The sequence below is a fragment of the Fundulus heteroclitus genome, chromosome 20, assembly GCF_011125445.2.
Source record: "Fundulus heteroclitus isolate FHET01 chromosome 20, MU-UCD_Fhet_4.1, whole genome shotgun sequence".
NCBI lineage: Eukaryota > Metazoa > Chordata > Actinopteri > Cyprinodontiformes > Fundulidae > Fundulus > Fundulus heteroclitus.
This window is the reverse complement of record NC_046380.1, coordinates 2,268,845-2,287,545: the sequence shown is the minus strand read 5'-3', so window position 1 is coordinate 2,287,545 and position 18,701 is coordinate 2,268,845. Positions and strand designations below refer to the sequence as shown.

Genomic DNA, 18,701 nt, shown 5'->3' with positions numbered 1-18,701 from the left:
CCCCGGGGACGACCTCATCCATGCAGTTCAGAGACATTAAAGTCCCCTAAACTGTAGCTCTCACTAAACTATAATCAGATCAATGCAGCAGTCAGAGAGCGCCTAAGGGAGGTTTACATGTTTAGTTCAGGAACAACTCAGCAGATTTCATTTCAAACAAAGAACAGGAAGAAGCTGAAAACAAACCTTCTTTCCTGGTACTTCTGATCCTGGCACCGCAGCCTTCATGGTGAAGTTTTCCACTCCTGCTTTGCTCAATGAGTCCAGAAGGTTCTGTTTCTCTCCTTCAACTGAAGATTTATGAAGAAGACGCTCTGCTGCCTCCTGACGCTCCTGAGCCAACCTGCAACACATTTATTAACTTCTTAAACTGGGGCTGCAAGGTACAGCAGTGGTTAGCAGCAAGAAGGTCCTGGGTTTGAATCCCTGCCTGCACTCTTTCTGCATGAAGTGAATTGTATGTTTCTGGAAGAATACCAGTAAACCAGAATTCATTAACTGGATTAATCAACTTTACCTATGGAAAAGATTACTTACATCATAAAGGGAAAATATCACTGTTTCAAAACATCTGGGGTCTTTTTATGGAATATTTAAAGATTGTGGATCTGAGGGGTGGATGAGGTGTAGTTACTTGTGATCCTCTGCAGTATCCTATTCTAAATAATCTGCTTTTTTAGGATACTGGACTTGCTTATTTTGTGTGAATTAATATTAATTATAATTTTTTTTTTGCCATATACAAAAGTGGAATAATTTGGGCTAACTCTTGATAAAATGGAGAAATCTTTGTTGTTATGGTTGTCGTTGTCTTGGGATTTCCCCTTGTGATTATCTTTATTGTATTTTTTCTCTCTTTTCTCATTCACTCTGTACTTCCATTTAAGTGTTGTTCTAAGATACTTCAGAAATACTTGATGGGCAAGGAAAAGACAAGTTGAAGGCTGGACAATAATTTAGCTGCCCTTGATGTTTTCTCAGATCATGTTTGCTTTTTGTACACTATTGGATTTTTTTTTTTGAAAACCCAATAAATATAATGTAGGGAAAATTGGATGTTTCTGCATTTTCTCATTTTATATTTTGCCTTTTGCTGTACAGCCCTTACTTCTCTGTGTCTGTTTTAAATGCTATATAAATAAAGATGGTTTGGATTGGATTTTTGGTCTCTCTTAACTGTGCTTAGGTGTGAGTGTGTTTAGGGCAAATTTTCCTGTGTGGACCGCGCCTGTCCGCTGGAAACAGGTATTGAAATCACATGAACACAAATTAATGTCTCCAACTGTTTTTGGTGTGTAAAACATCACTAAACATCTTTTAAAAGGTTGGGAACATTTACTTTTTTCTGTAATTTTATCCTTTGGTCTCCAAAGCACCATCTCTATAAGGAGCCTGCAGCAGATTTTTAAGGTAAATGTTTGATAAATGATAAACTTAACATGACACTCACAACAAAGTTTATACAGGTGAGTCTTGATGTGCTATTGTCTCTGATAGAAACTCTGAATCTGCATATTAGAACTCAGGAAACTGAAAATTGGTATCAGCTGGTAGAGACCTGATCAGCGTGTCTCTAAAACAGACTAAAGATTTTAATCAATCCAAAAATCCAGCAACATTTTAAAAATATCCACCAATCAAGGCCTATATAGCGCTCTTTAAAAATCTAGACCTTGCTTAAACATTAAATAACTTAAAACCATGTGTAACGGGACAACAGCATCACACAGACGTCTCTTCTTTACGCAGCATGGCGAGAGTTGACTCAGCGAGGATTAATACAACAGAAGAAGGCAGAAAGTGCCCCCTGGTGGTCTTTCCTAATAAATATTAAGAACAGCCACTACAGTAACTCAGTCAGCGGAGGCAGATCATCCAGTATTACCATCTACCATAGAAAGTACTCCTGGGTCAATGTGAGCTTCTGTGCTTTCTGTGTCTCTGCTCTGTCTTCTCTAACATAGAAAGTACTCCTGGGTCAATGTGAGCTTCTGTGCTTTCTGTGTCTCTGCTCTGTCTTCTCTAAGCCCCAGTGGGTGGAGGCAGATGAGCGTTCACACTGAGCCTGGTTCTGGTTCTGCTGGAGGTTCTCCTCCCTGTTAAAGGGGAGTTTTCCTCTTCACTGTCGCTTCATGCATGCTCAGTATGAGGGATTGCTGCAAAGCCATCAACAATGCAGACGACTGTCCACTGTGGCTCTACGCTCTTTCAGGAGGAGTGAATGCTGCTTGGAGAGACTTGATGCAACCTGCTGGGTTTCCTTAGAGAGGAAACTTTCTCACCAACCTGGAGCATCTGATGGAGTCTGACTTTGGAAAGAGACTTGAAGTGATGTGTATCATGAAATAAAAAAACAAATAAAACTGAATAAAATTGACTAGTCTTCGGTTTGGACAGACAGGCCTTAGGAAACACGGCAAAATTGGAGGTAGAACCTCTGACTGTCCTTTAAAGCAATCCGTGGAGGTGTTTCAGACATGAAGGGAGGTTGAACGACTATAAATGTAAACCTGAGCTGGTGATACAAAGTAAAACACTGAAACACAGGAGAGAAAGAGGCTGGTCACACACAACGGCACCATCTTTAGTGAGTCAAAGTCAAACATGTTCATCTGTAAATAATCCGCTGCCATAAATCTCTCTGTGATGCAGCATTTTATAATTAAATGTTCTTCATGAAATTAAATGTCCCTCCTCTGGCTGTAAAGTTAAATAATGATAATCAACCTGTGGAGGAAACTCTCCTTGGCTGTTTCAATCTGCAGAGTTCCTCCTTTCCATTTGGATTTGTTAAGAACCGTCAAACCTGCAAAGGAAACACAGATTTAAACAACATGAACTCTGATGTTTGATAAACAGAAAACTGGGTGATGGATCCAGTTTCAACTCCACTGAGTCTGATCTAGGACGTCACTTTCAGCGCTGATGCAAAGACTGTTCTGATAAAAATAAATAAAAACTCTCCTTCTAGAATCTCTTTATTTACTAGATGAGACCTTAGATCTCAAAGAGTTAAAGGACATAAATACTGAATGTCTAACAAAATGTCACTTTGATCAACATCCAGGATACAGTTGGAGTTATTTTCCAGTAGGGCTGGACGATAATTCAATAACGATATATATCTATCAATAGACGTGTGGTTCAATATAAAAAACAGAGGTCAATAAAAAGTTTACTAGAAGAACAGTGCATTCTAGCCTATCATGTAGGATAATACTACAGTCATTATATCCTCTCAACCAAATCACAAACCCAGGAAAGCTCCATCAGCCTTCAGAGAGTTCAGAGAGCACACGTTCTTTTTTCTATTTTTAACACTTACAGATTTTGTAAAAAGTTGGTTGAATAAAGGGTTGAGTTTGAATCCATTTATTTAAAAATAGGTCATTAAACAACAGCACAAAATGGCCAGGACTGCAATTAAAATGTGTATTTTGAATTTTTTGATAATTATCGATATCGATCAATATGATTTCCATTTTATCGATGTGCTTTTTTTCTATATCGTCCAGCCCTATTTTCCAGAACAAGTTATCAGTTGCTTCTAGATCCAAATATTGGCTCTAGAAGTCTCTTCACTTACATTTTTTCAGGTCTGCGTCAGAAACGTTGATGTTGATGTAGGCGAAGGTTTTGTAAGGAACACCTGCAGGAAAAAACATAAGATATTAACTTCAGGATGTGTGATGGAGTTGTGACAGAGAAAAGGGGAACATGTTCTCTAAGATAATGATCCTGATTCAGACGGCAAATTCTTGGTTCTAATAAGACTTATTTTTGAGTCAAAATGTCAGATAGAAGTCCCTTTACAGATTATGTAGATTACTGTGCGGCTGCATGAATGAATCACCTGAACGCAACGTCTTTTAATAAGCCAACATGTCTGTATTAAAGATGTTTTATTGGTCGGATGTAATATTCTAATCTGAAATCTTGTGGTAAATGTTGCTCTAAGCAGGACATAAACATAATTAACAGCAATAAAGGATTGAAAACATCAATGTGGAAATAATCAATTTAATGTGTTTCACTTAGGGATGGAGTCACTGAACTTTCCAATAATATTGTAATTTATTATCAAAGTAATCTTAAAACACAGCTGTTTTTCTGACTGATGGCCTCCAGCAGGTGGTTCTGCTATTAAGGCACTTTAACTCAGCGTCAGTGTGAAGGAGCCTCCTCACCCTCCTCGTCCCTCCTGGTCCGCAGTTCTACATCCAGCACCTCTCCAAACTTTCCAAACCGATCCTTCAGGTCCTTCTGGGTGACCGTGTGGTTCAGCCCGCCGACATAAAGCCGCCGCATTGCTCCAAATCCACAAAACGTCACAGCAAGAGCTTCAAACACCAGCAGCCTGCAGCGATCGCAGACATCAAAATTTAAACATCTACTGAAGTGAGGAGAACAGAACCAGAATGATTTCAGATTTAAACAAACCTTTAAGAAAAATATCAGCTTCCCTTTTAGATCATTATGTCTGTTTATTAAGTCAGGAGAAACTTAGGATTTTATTTCTCTCCAAATATATTTAAAATGTTCCACTCATCACCTCATCAACATACTGGTGCCTCTAATCGATCTCCCCTGGTCTGGGTTTGTGGCTCTGACGAAAACAGGACCAAAGGTTTTTCTGATCCTGATTAAAATCTGTACAATTTCACACTATTCATGAAGCCATGTGAACTATTAAAGAGAAGAAAAACTTTACATGATTCTATTATGGCTCATTGTAAGACAAAAGTTGGTTGAAGCAGGATAATCTACTCAGTGGTGTCCCGCTTTTAAAAACAGTTAAAAGTTTTGTAAAAGTATCTAGCTATTTATGCACAAAAGTACATTCAAATGTTTAAAATTTCTTCTTCTTCTTCTTCTTCTTATCCTACTCATTTTCATAATTATTTAATCTGAGTATGCTATTTTTAATGCATTACCAACAAGTAATGAATCCGAATTACACCATTTATCCCGGGTAAAGATCTTAAAGTTGCTTATATCCGTGACATTTTCTGACTTTAAAATACCGTAACAAAGTTGCATGTTTATGGTATTTTGAAGTTGGAATACATGCCAGACATCTTAACGCAACACAATACAAAACCTTAAACTAAATTTGAATTGAGGAAAACTAGTGGTCTTTAGTTGTAGAGCAGGAAGTCACTTCACCTGAAAAGTATTTAAATTTAGAAAGTTCAGCATGGAGGCCCTTAAAATAAATCCGAGGACTATAATGTCTTACCCAGGTCTTAAATAGTTTGAGGGAATTTTGCTCTTTTACAGAACAGATGAAGAGAAAATAGGAGAATAAACTAGTATTTGACAGTAATTATTTAAGGTTTACTGTCAGATTCAAACAAAGATCGACGCAGCGAACTAAACTACCTCATGTACAACAAACACACATATAACTGTAAATAGATTTTTTAAAAGATCTGCATGTGGACAGAAACCTCTAATGTTTACCTCACATGTATCCAGTCGGTGCCTCTCTCTTCCGAGTCCGACTGACATTTACTTCCGGGAGTTTATCTGATAAACGTTCCGCGTATATTTTACCTTCTATTATCATTAGAAAACATCATGTCACTACATAAAAAATGTTTTAAAAACAAAACTATCATACATAAGTAAAATACATCACGTTCCTTCAGGCGAAAAGGACAGTTTTTTGGATTTTCCCTGTGTCCTCTCTACTGTGTAGAGGAAGAGGGGGATTCACCTTTTTCACCTCATGTAAACCTTGTATTTATGGTCTATCGGCAATAATATAAAATTAATATATGTTTTTTTAAGATAGTTTCATGTTTATATTAGCAGTACCTGTAGCTCCATTGCCCCAGTCAGGGTAAAACATCCCGGCAGCGGCTCCATCGTCCCCCCCGCTTCAGCCTGAGATGGTAGAGTCCAGAGAGCGGGAGGCGGCAAACAGCTGCAGTCAGCACAGACCAGCTGAGACAGGCACACACGGTAAATAAAAGGTTTAAATTAGATTTAAAGTGGTTGGAAATAACCTTAATGTGACTGAACTTCCTGTGTAACATTCTCTTTTTAAGTATAAATTTAAACAGGTCCATATTTTATTATCAGTTACAGTCAGTGGTAGTTTTTACCGGCTTATTTTTGTAAATGTAAGTTTTCTTGTGTCTGTTTTTTATTTCATGTTTATCTGATGAATGCTGATATCTTAGCTCTGAAGTTTGTCCAGCTAACGATAAAAACGTTCTTATGTGACTTTTGTCTTACTGGATGTGAATATTTTAATCAGTCACACAATTATGACCACCTGCCTGAAATGAAGTTTTAATTGAGATGGACATCAAATCCTTATTGAACATAAAGAGCAACCAACAAACAAGTCTATGTATCAAACAGTTTGACCAGAACTTAACGCTATGGGGAGCTTCCTGAATGTTTCTGGTAAAAAGTTTGATTATAAAACTCTAAACAAGTAATAAAATTAGATTATCTCACTGCTGTAGCTCTCTTCCCTTCCATGTGGAGCAAACTTTACTTTAAACATTTTACCAACACCTAAAGGACGTTTCTGAGCCATTAATTACGTAGATAATAATTGCAGATCTCTGAGATTTGCAAACTGCGTTTTTTAAAATTGAGATTATATTGTAGATGTGATTAATTTTCCAGGCATAAATTAATCAATACAGTAATTCATTATAAAAGGTTCAAGTTTCAATACGTCTGTGGGGGATAAATTTTACTCCCCCTGCAACAGTGTCAGTGAGCCAAAGATGCAGTAAAGTTGCTCTAACCAATTTATCTTTATTTAAATCTATATGTACAAACAAAGGAAAACTAACAAAACAATCTGGATCCATTTTAGGAAAAGACATGAAGTGAGAGAAACTGGTGTTTTATTTTAACAGAGATACGAGCGTTTAAAATCAGAGGAGGTAAAAATCCCCCCTATGTGGCTCCAGAGTTAAGGATATTTATTGGGTTTAGTCCCTCACTGCACTTCTATCATAAACCAATGCTAATGTAGTCATGTACGTAATAATATTATCCCTTTCCATCACTAAACACGGTCTTGGTGCTGAAACACAACATCTGGATGCTAGCAGAGACCAGAGTAGCAGGAGTTACACAGAAAGTGATGAACTGGGAAGACGCAGTCGTTCATGACAGCTTTGTTTTATCTAGCTACCAGATAAACCTTAGACTGACAATCTGCATATTTCATGACAGATTCATCGACTTAAAGACCAAAAATCTCTCGACTGCCAGCTTCCTCTGTAGAAAAGCTGCAGATGTTGTTCCTCTTCACCTTCTGTGGTCATAATGTTTTGGCAGATTCCTTTACATGCGTTCCAGCATGTTCTGGTTCCTTTTTGTCTTCATGTTTTATTGTTTGCCCAGAAAGAAGAGAGGAAATGAGTGACGAGAACTCAGAGGAGGTGACTCTGCTGGAGGCTGAGGTCCAGCGTCTGCAGGCAGAAATCAAGGCTCTGCAGCAGCAGCAGGACGTCTCCAAGGACGTGACGGTCCAGTCCAGAGGACGCATGCAGGACGCGCTGTGAGTGCAGCTCTCTCTGCCTCCACCAGGCCGCCCACGCCTGGGTTTCAGAGCCGTCATGGAGATCTTTGTCTCTGCAGGAGGTTCCTGTGTGGACGGTCCCGGGACCTGGAGGAGACGGTGGTGTCCAGGCTGAAGGAGGAGGTGGAGGAGCTGGAGGAGGACCTGAAGCTGCAGACTCAGTGGAACGGCGTCAGCGTGAACAGCTGCATCACCAGGACTCTGCAGAGCCGTAAGGACGCTGCTGTCCGTCTTTTTAAACGAGGAAACGTAGATCAGTAGATCAGAGGAGCTGTGGGTGTCTGAGCTTTTTATGCTGCGTCTAAACACAATTAGAACATCCTGAAAAACGTCATTAGTTCTTTTGTCTCTCATTTCAGAAAGTGAAACTCAGGAAGTCAGTAAACAGAGTGAAGTATTTCAAGTCCTTATTTATTTAAATTTTTATGATTAGGACCAGGGTTGTTCGGTAAACCGCTACTAATTTGGTACCGGGGTACCGCGGCATTTTAAACGGTACTACACGGCGTTTGGATGGTACCCGTACGTGGAACGCTGCCGGCGGCATCGCTGTGAGGAGAAAGACCACTGCCAAAGCAGCGACTTTGTCTCTAGATTTATTGAGTTCCCAGACCCTCTGGTGAAGTTTTTATTCAGCAAAGCAACAAATCTAGTGACTTTCCTCTGTGTTGTTGGAGACTTCAGAGACACATAAAATCATTGATCGTCTGCAGTTCCTGTTTCTAGTGAGCCGTGATTCCTGCACGCGTGCAAAGCTGTTGCTGATCCTGGTCTACAGAGCAGGATGTTAATATTATTATATTTTCACTGAACCATTGCTGATCTTTTTGCAGAGAGAAAGCAGCCAGACATGTTGGTACCGGTATCAAAATGTTATCGTGATAATACTAATTAGGAAATACAGATACAGATAATAGCAGAAACTCAGCAAATGAAAATATTACATAATATCAATAGTAAATATATTTAACGGAGCAGCAGTAGACATGGGACCCAAACCATCACTCACTTGAAACGTCACTCTGGATTCTGAGCTTCTCTCCTCCTCCAGACTCTGGACCTTGATTTCTAAATAAAATGCAGAACTTACTTTCATCTGGACTTTGGACCGGTTCCTTTTCTCCACAATCCTCTCTAGGCTGCAGTTATACCTGCTGCACCTTTTCCTGCCACACTTCTTCCTTCCACTGAACTTTCTGGGAATATGTTTGGATCCAGAACTCTGGCTCCCCCTGGTGGAGGGAGTCAGCGACAGTCAGCCAATCAGTCTTCCCCACGACGCTGAAGGCCATAATATGTCCATAAAATAACATTTCTACATGTTCTGATGTTCTGTTATTATCAAACTAAATCTATATAATCAGTTTCATTCTCTGGAAAGAGGTACAAAAATCTGAATCTTGTTCACATATTCTAATTTTTTTAAATGTACCTGGTTGATCATGTTCTAATAAACTGGTCGTAGTTTTTCTGTATTATTGTAAAGCAGCTTCTCTGAACCTTTCCTGGTTAGACGTCCAAACTTCTGCTGGTCTCTGAATAACGACGCTGACATGTTTCTGTCACCAGGTGACCAGGAGCGGGTCCAGCTGTGCCGTCTGTCTGCTCGCTGCTCTCAGGTGGAGTTCCAGGTGGAGTTCCAGCTTTCTGAGGTCAAGGTGAGACATTTTATTCTCGTTTCGCTGATCCTAGACCAGCTTCTACTGCGAGGATCGGATTTTATCTCAGCAGTTTATAACGGTCATCAGGTGAACTCTTTACAGTCAGCATAGTTCACAGGTCACATAAGCATTATTGTTATCAAATTAATAACTGAAATAAAAAGATGTATTTCCTCCAGGTTGGAGGGAGTTCAGTTATCTTTGGTCCTGAGGGAGACGACGAGTTGGAGCTTCATCTGCTGTAGATAGGGACGTAGTTCTGGGCTCATTTATAAATGTTTGCCTGGAATCTTTACTAAAAGTGAACGTAAGAGAAAAAGAAAATGGCGCATACGCAAAAAAAAAAAGTCAGATTTAAAAAATCTTGTGCATCCAAACACTCATGAACGTGTTAAAATGGGTCAGCTGGTCGTTTCCTTCATCATGGTGACGTCTGACCATGTAGAAAAAGCAAAGAAAACCTGGAAAATGTTCAGAGGCGTTTATTAAATAATAAATCAGAGGTAAAAGCACAGATGTTGCCCACAGTAAAATAACTCGTTAAAAATTAAACATGATTACTGTTTTCAACGTCAGATTAAAGCCGTGCTCCGTGTTGAAATTCCTCCAAGGCTGCGCGCTCAGGAGAGGTTTTCCTCCACGATGGCACGAGGGAATTGAACCGCACACCTCGTCACAATAATCTGTCCGTCTGTGGAAACGTTACCCTGTAGGAGCATGATGGTAGAAAACCCTGATAAAATGTTATGCAGACTTTTATTTAAGATTTTAGATGGCTTATGGGCGTTTTATTTATTTGAAATATCCTTTTATATAGTTATGTCACTATTGTAAACATGAATGTGTGGTTCTGAATGCTGATGATGAAGCTGATCTATGATTAAAGTCTGATATGGAGTGAAATTGATCGTCTGAGGAATCATGATGCAGTTTATTTAATTCACCACTTCACCATCTGCGTCACCAGTTTCCTCCGTCTCCAAAATGAGCGAACGCCTGGCTCAGAGCTGCTGTGAGGTCAAGTTTTATTTTTATAGATCCCAACTTTAGTGCAGAAAGTGGCGTTCGCACGTTTCAGGCCCCATTTTGAGCGACGCAAGCTTCATAAATGAGACGTCTGGTCTGTTGTGGTGAAGAAGAAGCTGACACTGGAGCTGGAATCAAACTCACAACCTCTAACTGAGCCACAGCTGCTCCAGTGTCATGGAGGGAGGGAAGTCTTGCTTTTATGCCCCTTTACCTCAGGGTCAGCGTCAGATAACGGATAGATGGATTAAACCTGACACACCTGATAGAAACCTGCTCATAGTGCAGCAGAAGCAGTTCATGGCTCCTGCCAGCAGGGGGCGACAGAGGGCCACCATTCAGCTGCTCCTCAGACCTCAGATCAGATGTTCATCACCAGGTTTAAAACGTCAGAGCAACCAGACCTGCTGCTGCTGAGAAACAAAGAAATTCACAGGTTTATAAATGGAAATACATAAAATAAAATAAATTCCAAGAGAGGAGATCTGCGATAAAATTAAACCAAACTTCCAATATGGCAGCTTTATTTATCAGCTGCTTTAAAAATGAACAAATATGACCTTTAGATGATTTAATAACTAATCTAATCTTTTACTTTGATGTCTGTTAAAAAAACTTCTTTATTTAGGTTTGTTTATTTGTTATAGCAGGTTTCATGTCCTAAACAATTCAAAGGGTTTTACATAAAAATATTAACATACATTTAAAAAAAATCGTTACAAATAAGAAAAACCCTAAAAAACTAAATTTAAAGCATATCAGAAATAAAGTTTGTGGTGCTCAGAGGTAGACGACTTAGAACCAGCAGTAAATAAAAGGTTTTCAATCTAAAGAGCTACAGCAGCCCTGATGCATTCTGGGAGTTTGCTCCACAGGTGAGGAGGATAAAACGCTGCCTCACCTGGTTTGGTTCTAACTCCTGGTGCAGAACGTAGGCCGGACCCTGACCAGCTCTGGGTTCTGGTTGGGGTGTGATGGACCAGAACATCAGATGTATTCTGGTTCTGGACCATTCAGAGATTAATGGACCAACTCCAGGGTTTAAACTCTGATCTGTGACAGGAAGTCAGTGTCTAAGAGCTGGAGTTATACGGTCCAGTCTATCAGGCTCAGTGAGGACCCGGGTTCTGAAGACTGAAGCTATGTTCACGCTGCAGGAGACGCTCAGTCCTGATATTTGTGTTTTTTTGTATTATATCATTTATGCTAGTAATTAAATGCAACTTCAGTCTGAATGGGTCGAGACCCCAAAGCAACAAATACCAGAAGAAGACGTCACACAGCAGCGCGTTGCCTATGGAAGTAGCAATGGATGTAATTGTTATTGGAAGTGTTTAATAAAGCTTTGTAAAAAAAAAAATAGGGTTGGATATCGGTGAGTAATAATAATAATAATAATAATAATAATAATAGGAGCCGACTTAAATAAGAAAACCTCTTGAGTAGAAGACATGAGGTGATAAACAGCAGAGCTGTTAAAAGTCTCTGTTTATGGAGCTGCTGCTGCAGAGACGTCTCTGTGGACGTGTAGCGAGAGCTAAAGCTGGACGATGAATCCATTTAATCTGTCAATTCAAATTTACAATTCATTAAGACTTAATTTTTGGAAAATCTGGATTTTATTTAGCTAATATACTCATGCTTCCATGAAGAGAACAGCAGCAATGCTGAATCTATGTTTAGGAAAATATGTCATCAAAATATTAGAAAGAGGAAACTTTGTTTTACCATAAGACAAGTCGCTTTAATTTACTCATTTACTTGTTTTTTTAAGTTAGTTTGAAGTTAAATAAGTGAAGTCTGTTCTCAGCTCGTTGTGTAAAACCAGCAGCAGCAAACATTTAGTTATATTCTCATTGTTTACAATAACAGGGCGGCCATCTTGTTTTACCAGCATGTTTCACAGCTTGGATTTAGTTCAGATTTAACTCCCAGACGAAATACTTGACATAAAAGCAAGTTTTTAAACAGAATTTCTTTCATTTCTTTTTGTAAAATGAAAAAGAGGGAAAAATCAATTAGTCTAATTTGGTAAAATAACATTGGAGATTTTATTTTTAAGCTAAATTGCCCTGGCCAGGACTGCTGTTGACCGTATCCTGTAATTTCTAGTGAGAACCACCTCAGACAGCCCGAGTACCAGCTGTGGTTCTGGTTCCACAGTTTCAGAACCGCGGTTATAAAGTAGAAGACGAACTTTGGATCCTTCAGTCGGCAACAAGCTGGAGGCCAAAGAGTTTTAACCGGTCGTTGATTTTATGTTTAATAAAGAACTGAAGGATCAGCTGATCGGAAGATATTTAAGGCTAATTCTGACATTAACTGATCTAAAGTCTTCCTCAAGTTTATATTCTCATAAACTAATATAATATTTTATAATATTTATCTGGATAACTTCTTCTTTAGTTGTTGAGGTGCTGAACATCTCATATGTCTCCATCAGGAGGAAGATGTTAATTATTAACCATATGAATAAAAACCTTTTAAACTTCCTCAGCAGCAGAGAGTTCAGGGTTTTTGCTGCTTTTGACCCAAACGGGTCAGAGGAACCGCTTCACTGCAGATGAGGTCCGGATCTGTTGATCCAGCTCCGGTTCTGCCTTCAGGACGACCTTAAAGTCAGCCTCTAGCTTTAACGATCCTTCCTTCATATTTAGTCAACTTCAGATAAACTGTGATTTTTTTTTTGCCTCCTTCCTGATTGATTATTGTTTTGCATCTTTGTCACATTTGAGTGTTTCAGAACATCAATCTAATTTAAATATCAGAAACAAAACAAGTGAAACCTCTGATGTGGCTGAATTAGAACCATTCTGCAAAGATGAGTGGGTCAGATTTGCTTTGCTGCTCGGTCAGCTACTGTGTCGCACAAAGCAGGTTTAGATTTGTTCACAGTTTTCTAATTAGGTTAAACTTTGAGAGGTTGAAAGTAGATTTCTGAGCTGAAGCAGGACCTGCTGTCAGTCCGGGTCTTTTTCACTGACGGTGCCTAATTTCTGCAGGACGACTCAAGAACGGAGCGGAGGATCAGCGACCTGAACCTGGTGCTGGACTTCAGCGACCTGCAGAGCCTCAGCAGCTTCCTGTCCAGGTACCGACCCTGACCCATAATTCATGGGAACCGGCTTTAGGGTCTAAAAACACATTTCTACCTGATTAATCAGGAGGAAAACCAACATTTTTAGTTACAAAATAGCAGCTAGCATCGCACTGACCCTCATATTGAAGTGCCTGTTTTTTATTCCACTTCCTGTTGCTACTTTGTTCTGATTTTGATCATTTTTAAATGAACTTTTTCACTGGCGCTAATCGTTCCTGAAGAGACGAACACAGAAGTCATTTATTTTCTGCAGCTCCTTGTTTCAAACTCAAGTTTCTCCTGTAAGCATGAAGCTCGGATCCAGTGTTTGTTAAAGGCGATGAAGCTGAACCTCCTGACTCATCCTCGCCCTCCATGCAGCCGTAAAAGTCTTAGTCAGCTCTTGTCACATAATATGAATTCATCATTTTGCTGCTCAGGAGCATCCAGGTGGGCATTGACATGCACCTGAGGTGCACTGCCAGTATGAGTTCAATAGGAGCCAGGTCCAAACTGGGTCATCAGCAGAACCATGGCCCCAAACACAGCAGCAGATTGACTGTAAAGAAGAGAATCAAAATGGCCTAGTCAAAGCCCAGACCGCTACCTGACTGTGATTACAGCATCAGTCTGATCTTACACGACGTGCTGAGTGATTTCTGTGCGTTCTTCATCCTTTTAACCACAATCTGCTCCAAAGCGTCGGCTCTGATTTGTTCTGAATCTGAGGCCAGACCACATCTGGATCGTATGACCCAGTCTGCAGAACCTGGCAACCAGCGCATGGAAAAATACTGCAGATAATGACTCAACGCGCCGCCGCGCCGTCAGGACCTCGCTCTGTGTGTCTGTGTGAGAGTCAGCTGAGCGGCGAGCTCTGGCCGTCCGGCCCAGATGGATGGTCCCGGTGAACGGGTCCGGCTCGGTTCTGGTGTCCTGGACGGGTCCCTGCGGTCTGTGCAGCTGAGAGCAGCTTCTCCTTATCCAGCCTGATGCACATCAGCCGCTGCAGCTCAGGAGAGGGAAAAAAAACACAATGTTAATCTTTCCAGTCATTAAAATTCAATTAATAAAGAACACATAATAATTTAAATACGTTTCCAGATGAAGGCAAAGCTGCAGCTGAAGCTTTATTGGGGTTTATTTTGTCAAAATGTGAAGTATTAAAGGAGCCATGTTCTGGGTTCTCTGCAGAACCGGGCCCTGGTGGTACCAGCTGGGTCCAGGTAGATATATTTAATTAATGAGGTCTGATCTGTCAGCCTGTTGATGTCAGCGTGGCTTTAAATGTCTTTATTCAGATTAACAAACGTTTTAATGTTGACTTTCTGACGCCTGAATAATTTTCTGTTTGGTAAAAACTAGTTTTATTGTTTCTTTATGACAACAAACCCAAAGGCAGGAAAACTTTCCCAGATCCTCACATCTCATTAGGGTCACCTCAAGATAAAACCGCTGAGCTTTCCCAGCCGCCGCCGCGCTTTAATCCGGCCCACATCCTTTACTCAGACCCGGTAGAACCAATCAGGTCCATCTGGTATCGAGGCAGCGATCTCTCCGGCTCCGGCTGTCTCTCTGATAGCGCTGCATTAGAGGCGAGGCTGCTGCCATGTTTCCATCGGCTCCGTGTGGAATAACAGTCATCTGGAAATTCAACCCGGCTGCCGTCTGGCCCTGGGCCCCCTCGGAAAAATCCTTCAGCAGAAGGTCCCCGGCTCCGTCGCTCCGCGGACCGGACTCAAACATTTCTGACATATCTCTGAGGCCTCAGCGCACAAAGTGCTTTGACTTCTTCTTTTCTGCCCTGTTTTATTCTGGATAATCCAGAAATTAATCTGTTTTTTTATGTCAGAATGTTGGAGACGGTTTGGTTTGTTTCTCTAACAGGTCTGAAGACGACAGAAAATCACAACAATAATCATCAAACAGTCGTTGCAACAGAATAAAACAGAATCAAGGTGCTGCAATGGCCTAGTCAAAGTCCAGGCCTCAACCTGTAGTTGCACATTATATCATAGATTGATCCCAATATCAGTGATATCAGAACCTAAAATATACCAGGCATCAGTACTGGCCCGTAGAAGCTGGACTGGTGTGTTGCATATATTAGCCTAATATCACTTAGCTTCTACCAAAGCCACAGAGTCTGGACCGGCATGCTGCTGATTCTCTGTAATAAACTAGAATAAAAAAATCCTCTATTGTAACCTGACCAGATTGATAACATGTAACACTCAACGTTCTGCACGTTGTCCATCTGGTCCCATTTAATCCATTTGGGGAAAGGAGCAGAACTTTCAAATCTGATTGGCTGAAACGACACCTAAACCCCGCCTACCAAAGGTTGGTTTTAGCCAATCATGTTATCAAATGAAAACGTGAGCAGCAGACGTCATGAGAAACTAGTCCAGGCGCTTCTCGCTGTTCTTCTTGCAAAGATGAAATTGTGGATTCTGACCAATCAGATGCGAGAGCAGCTGCCGTGTTTACGTTGGTTCAGCTTGCTTTTGTCGCACAGCTACAAGTATGATTAAAAAGAAAGAGCAACTAATAAAATACATTTTAGATGCAGCTCATTGGAGGATTGTGTGTCGTGTTGACTTTGCAGTCCTGGTGAATCTCTAATTGTGTGTTGGTGAGTGAAACCTGTGCTGTAATAAACCTGGATGGCCTCATTACCCCTGCTGGGTCCCTCTGAGGTTAAACCAGAGGATCATCTCAGGGGATCAGATGTTTTCTAAAGCTCCATCTCTACTGAACAGTTTCATCAGTTTGTGCCGTCAGAATGGAGCCATTCAGCAGCTCAGAGGAAAGATACTACAGAACTACCCGCTCCCTGAAAACAACAGGAACCAGAGTAAAGGTCCTAAACGAAGGGTTTGGTGGACATGATGTTGTGCAGGTGGACAGTCTGGTTCCCTCATCAGGGTTGATGTCTCTACAGCCGCCTGGACTCATCCACACCCATGACGTGTCTTTATCCTCACCCATCCCTCTGTTCTGACTGTCAGGTGTTTGGGTTACTGCCTGTTGACACTATCGCTGCATAGCTAACGCCACCAGTACTGCCCTCTAGTGGCCGTCCTGGACGTGACGGTTTCTTCCAGACTTTTACATCCTCTCTCACTGACCTGCTGATCAGTTGAACTTTGACCTCTGTGTTGTGGTTTAATCTAGAAACTCACAATATCTGGCAGGATTATATATTTAAGGTGTCAGACTAGATTCACTCGGCATTAAGATTACATATTTGACCTGATAGTTTCCTGGTGTTTTAATCTGTGTTTTATTCTTGATCTTTTTGAAAATAATTTGTAGTTTTCTATGCTGCCTAATGGAGACACCATGAGATGTTGTGGCTTTGCAGGGTTTCCTCTACAATATTTTTGCCAAGGCAAAAACAAAGTTATTAAAGTTAGAGCTAAAAAATACTTTTTATAAAACGATTTATGAATTTTATTTCATTGCCTCATCCACTCTACATAAAACAAAATGTACCAAAGAGACAGCTACCAGAGGCACACAGAGTGGACGAGGTGAATGAGTGATTGAAGCTGTGTGGAAATCAAATTCAGGGAATTATTTTAGTGCATCAGTTTCCGAGAAAAAAAAAACCTTTAAAACGATATTTACGTGACAAGGCAGCAACTCCAGAGCGACAGGGGCTTTCCATGAAGTCGCTATTGAAACAAAAAGTCACTAAAAGTCGTTGTTGCTAGTCGCTTTTTTTTTTTTTTTTTTTTCCTGAAAAGTCGCTAAATGTAGCAACAAAGATGCTAACACTGGACTGTCCTCTCTAGTTCTCCTTCCCTCCTGAGAGCAGCCAGACAGGAAGGAGCAGGCGGTGTTGGTTTATCAAAATAAAGTACGTTTTAACTTTTCGTCATATTTAAATTAATTTCAAACTCAGATTGTGGTTACTATAAGTGCACAAATTTAAGATAGACATAATATAGGGTATATAAATCTCATATATATCTTTTTTTCTAAAGGTGTAGCGTCACGCCACTATCTATTACATGTAGCGGAAACTCTGCTATGAATCAAATTAAGATGAAAATTATTTCTGTGTCAGAGATGCGACCACAGCCTGTTGCCACTGGGTTGACTCGGCTGATGTGATTTCAGGATGGAGGAGACCCGGGACCTTCTGCTGTTCCTGAGGACCATCAGGACTTTCTCAGAGCGGTGCGACGATCGGACCAGAACCTTTCAGCATTTCCAGGTGAGTGAAGACCCAGTCAGTCCAGAACCCGACGCTGCTGCTCGGATGGAGCTTCATTTGATCTGTTACCCGTAGTTTAGATTACACTGATGGAGGCGACTCTGGTACTGAGATCAAGGTTCTTGTTCTGGTTCTGAAGAGCATTTCTGGTTGTTTATTAGCGGGACGTCTCTGCATCATTTTGGCTGATAAAACCTGGACCTGTCTTCATTGTTCTGGTGGAGAAACCAGAGTCCAGTCAGCAAAGTGATGCTCCTCTGCTCCGGGTTCAGGTCCAGAGACCAGCTTCAGGTTTCATACATCAGACCGAAGGACGTCTGAAGGTCCAAAACAGCTCAAACTGGGTTTCGTTCAGTAGTTTTTTGCTCTGGTCCGACTCACCGAGAGCCTTTGTTATAACAGTTTAGCAGCTTGTTGAAGTTTCTGCAGAAGCTCATCTGTCGGACTGGGATGGACCGACGATGAAGAGGTGGCAGCAGGAAAAGGCCGTAGGTGTTAATTAGTGCAGCCAGACGACAGGGAGGGACGCTGCTCAACGCTCCGCAGTAAAATGTCAAATAATCCATCAGGCTGCAGCGGCGGCATGGAACATCTTGGCCTGTTTACGCGGAGAATGGGTCGCCTCGCCAAGTTGGCAGAACCAGAGGAGGATTAACACACATTTTCCATACTGGGCTGTGTGCTGCAAACACTTTATTTTTGCTTCATCTGCATCTTTTTTCAGCGTTTCTGTGGAAAATGTCCAGAGAAACACTGAAAACGATGATGTGCTTCTCACCATGATGACCCACAGAAAAAACACGAGCTTAAAAACAGCTAAACAAATAAACATAGTAAGTTAATTATAATTAAAGTGTTGAATGTTTTTCTAGCTGGTGAACCGCAGCGTTGAACAGACTCAGTGATCTGCAGGATGGGGGCATAAACTGAACCGCCGGCCTTTTAGAGATAACAGACACATCAGATTTAGTGTTTACACTTTGTTTCCTACACATTAGAGCATCAAAAGATAAAAAAGTTCATATCTGAGTCTTAGAGCTCTGATATCAGTCCCTTAGCGAGTGATATGAGCCGTGTTACATGGATCTGTCCCTCCTTCATGAATCTCAAATAACGAGGTAATCATTGTTCAGTGATTTTGATACTTCATTTACA

At 40.8% G+C, this 18,701-nt stretch overlaps 3 protein-coding genes across 3 annotated transcripts in view; 2 read left to right on the top strand and 1 right to left on the bottom strand.

The window, feature by feature from the left end:
* Positions 1-5,499, bottom strand: part of nol8 (nucleolar protein 8) — a 36,058-nt gene extending 30,559 nt beyond the window's left edge. The window contains exons 1-5 of the mRNA XM_036151767.1: positions 5,464-5,499; positions 4,188-4,357; positions 3,587-3,649; positions 2,728-2,806; positions 187-343 (exon numbers count right to left, since the gene is read on the bottom strand). Coding sequence (XP_036007660.1) covers positions 187-343; positions 2,728-2,806; positions 3,587-3,649; positions 4,188-4,308 — 420 coding nt within the window. The 5' untranslated portion in view covers positions 4,309-4,357; positions 5,464-5,499. The remainder of the gene's footprint in view (positions 1-186; positions 344-2,727; positions 2,807-3,586; positions 3,650-4,187; positions 4,358-5,463) is intronic.
* LOC118567221 (nuclear factor 7, brain-like) overlaps positions 1-18,701 on the top strand; it is a 511,141-nt gene that overhangs the window by 324,442 nt on the left and 167,998 nt on the right. The gene's annotated exons all lie outside the window — the stretch shown is intronic.
* LOC105915805 (centromere protein P) lies at positions 5,849-17,621 on the top strand. The gene is made up of 6 exons (XM_036151916.1): positions 5,849-5,967; positions 7,378-7,534; positions 7,615-7,766; positions 9,125-9,213; positions 13,245-13,333; positions 17,450-17,621. Exons 1-6 carry the CDS (start codon positions 5,895-5,897, stop codon positions 17,619-17,621), a joined length of 732 nt encoding a protein of 243 aa, XP_036007809.1. The 5' UTR covers positions 5,849-5,894.

Coding starts and splice junctions, on each gene's coding strand:
- LOC105915805 (XM_036151916.1), top strand. CDS start 5,895: ATGGTAGAGTCCAGAGAGCGGGAGGCGGCAAACAGCTGCAGTCAGCAC. Junction 7,535..7,614: donor GGACGCATGCAGGACGCGCT/GTGAGTGCAGCT, acceptor TTGTCTCTGCAG/GAGGTTCCTGTGTGGACGGT. Junction 9,214..13,244: donor TCCAGCTTTCTGAGGTCAAG/GTGAGACATTTT, acceptor TAATTTCTGCAG/GACGACTCAAGAACGGAGCG.